The 2,295-nt window shown below is 35.3% G+C and overlaps 1 protein-coding gene across 1 annotated transcript; it reads right to left on the minus strand.

Moving 5' to 3' along the window:
- Positions 1–1,013: 1,013 nt before the first annotated feature.
- Positions 1,014–1,768, minus strand: LOC108365751 (uncharacterized). Its single transcript, XM_017619892.1, has 2 exons — positions 1,537–1,768; positions 1,014–1,478 (listed from the first exon to the last, which is right to left on the minus strand). Exons 1-2 carry the CDS (start codon positions 1,672–1,674, stop codon positions 1,152–1,154), a joined length of 465 nt encoding a protein of 154 aa, XP_017475381.1. The 5' UTR covers positions 1,675–1,768; the 3' UTR covers positions 1,014–1,151.
- Between the last annotated feature and the right edge of the window lie 527 nt (positions 1,769–2,295).

Consider the following 2,295-nt stretch of genomic DNA (forward strand, 5'->3'; position numbering starts at 1 on the left):
TTTTGTTTATTACATGTACGCGTACTTCAGTTTAGAATAGCGCATTTAGTTATATTCGCGCACTGTTCATCCCACTTCTGACACCACTTGTAGGATTTCCCTTCTTAATCAAATTAAAATCCCATTTCAGTTTACGCAGGTTTGCTTATTTATTTTATTAAATTAAAATGTACACTTAACATGGAATACAATGTAGGTTGAAGCCTGAGGTCCGTCCGGTGCTCGCGGTCGCGTAAATTGGAATGTCGTTCTTGTCCGTTTTTCTAGTTGTGGTTCCTCTCGTCAAGTTGCTCGCTTGTTTCTTTCACTGTCCTTCTTATACAGCGTTGCATCTGGAAGTCAGTGTTACCTGATTGTATGATATTGTGTTATTTCGTAAGTGGTAAGTAAGTGTTGTGATCTCGTAAGTATTGTCCGGCAGTCAAATCCTACATAGATTTCATTTATTATATCAATTTAATACAATACAATTTTTCAAACAGGTGGCAGCCCTCCCTAAAAATATTTTCGGCAATAAAATTTCCTAAACCCTTTCAGTTTGATACCCATATTGCAATATTCAGTTTATCTTATAAATTAAATTAAATGTAAATTTTCAAACAGGTGGCAACTCTAAAAAATATTTTTGGCTGTAAGCCTTCTTCAGCCTCTTTCTTTTGACGCCCATATTGCAATATTCATTTTTTCTTATCAATTTACTTAAACTCCAATTTTCAAACAGGTGGTAACTCTCCAATTTTTTTCTTCCTATATTTTAAGTTAGACCTCTAGCAATACATCGGTGAAAACTGCATTTAAATCCATGTATTCGTTTTCGAGTGATGCGCGAACAAACATACAGACAGACAGACAGACAAAAATTCTAAAAATGGTTGATTTGGCGTCTGGTTCTCTAATAAAGACCCCCCACATTAATTTTTCTTTAATATCTATAATGTATAATTTTATTATAAGTATAGATTTCAAAATACATGGTATTCAGTGCATTTCAGAATTTATGATTTATACTTATATATCACGGTGGGTAATATGCATTTAATAAAAACAACAAAAGAAAATAAAAATTAAAAATTTTAGGTGCAAGGTTGACAATAAAGTTCTTCGACGTGTTTGAAGTTGCTAATCAAGATTATGGCCTGGATGCTCCAGCCTTACCATCTCCATCTTAATCTCAATTTTCCGCTTCTTTCTCGGTGTTGGCTGCTTGCTCTACTGGTTAAAGGTAAACCATCTGGATCCACCGAAGAAGCAGAAATGTCCATTTCCGTTTGGGCATCGTGTTGGACCTGAGCACTATCTCCAAAATCCAGCGCACCTCTAATTCCACTTGTGTACCTTATTAAGCCCGTCAATTCTATGACTTGCTCTTCAAGTGGGGTTATGCGCTGCAAACGGCATTGACCTCCACCGGTGCTCATCATTTCTTTTTTGTTATCTGATAGCTTCCGTTTTATGTAGCATTTCCAGTCAATCCACACCTGTAACAAACCGTTCCATCTATTTTACAAATTCCTGTCATTTTCAGTAATACCTAACCTTTCTCCATGCATTGGAGTCCTTAGATGGGGGACCTAATGCATTTAGGGAAGTTACTACCTCGTTCCAAAACGCCTGCACTTCTTCTTTGGATCGCTGTTGAAAACCCTGCGCTATATCTCTTTTTGCTGCCATCATTTCAGCCAATTTCTCATATTGCTCTGGTGTTGTTGTTTTGACCTATAAACATGATAAAAAATCGCGAAAACACAAAAATTAAGAAAATTCACTTATAATGATTTTTACAATCATCCACAGTAATTTTCACTTACATTTTTTGTAAAATTTTATTATTTAAACCCACGAAAATAACAATTGAATGATTCCCGCCAACAAATTTGCAACTTACAAAAACGTAACTACGATCGAAATGTAGAATAGCTAGAATCGAAAAATTCGAACATTGATCGGAACGAAACGGAACGCAGAATACCAAGGTTGCCAAACGGAGAAAATTTCGATTCGAGTCGAATTGGGAAGAATTGGTCGGATTTGGGAAGAAAATTTTTAGGGAAAACAATTGTTAGTGGCAACGGTGGTGGTTGCCCTTAATCACGTATATCTTACGAACCAATTGAGTAATCGTAATACGAGATACGGCAAATAAAATTCTCCATAAACCACATGTACATCACTTTAGCCCAGATAGTTTCTAAGAAATTAATTGGTCAATCCCAGATTTATTAGATTTATTTTTGGGATTGAATTTGATGAAAAAATGGAAAAATTCAAACTTTAACAGGGAAAAAATTAAAAAAA

Source organism: Rhagoletis zephyria, unplaced genomic scaffold (assembly GCF_001687245.7).
Source record: "Rhagoletis zephyria isolate East Lansing unplaced genomic scaffold, Rhagoletis_zephyria_1.1 Rzeph_scaffold_01986, whole genome shotgun sequence".
Taxonomy (NCBI): domain Eukaryota; kingdom Metazoa; phylum Arthropoda; class Insecta; order Diptera; family Tephritidae; genus Rhagoletis; species Rhagoletis zephyria.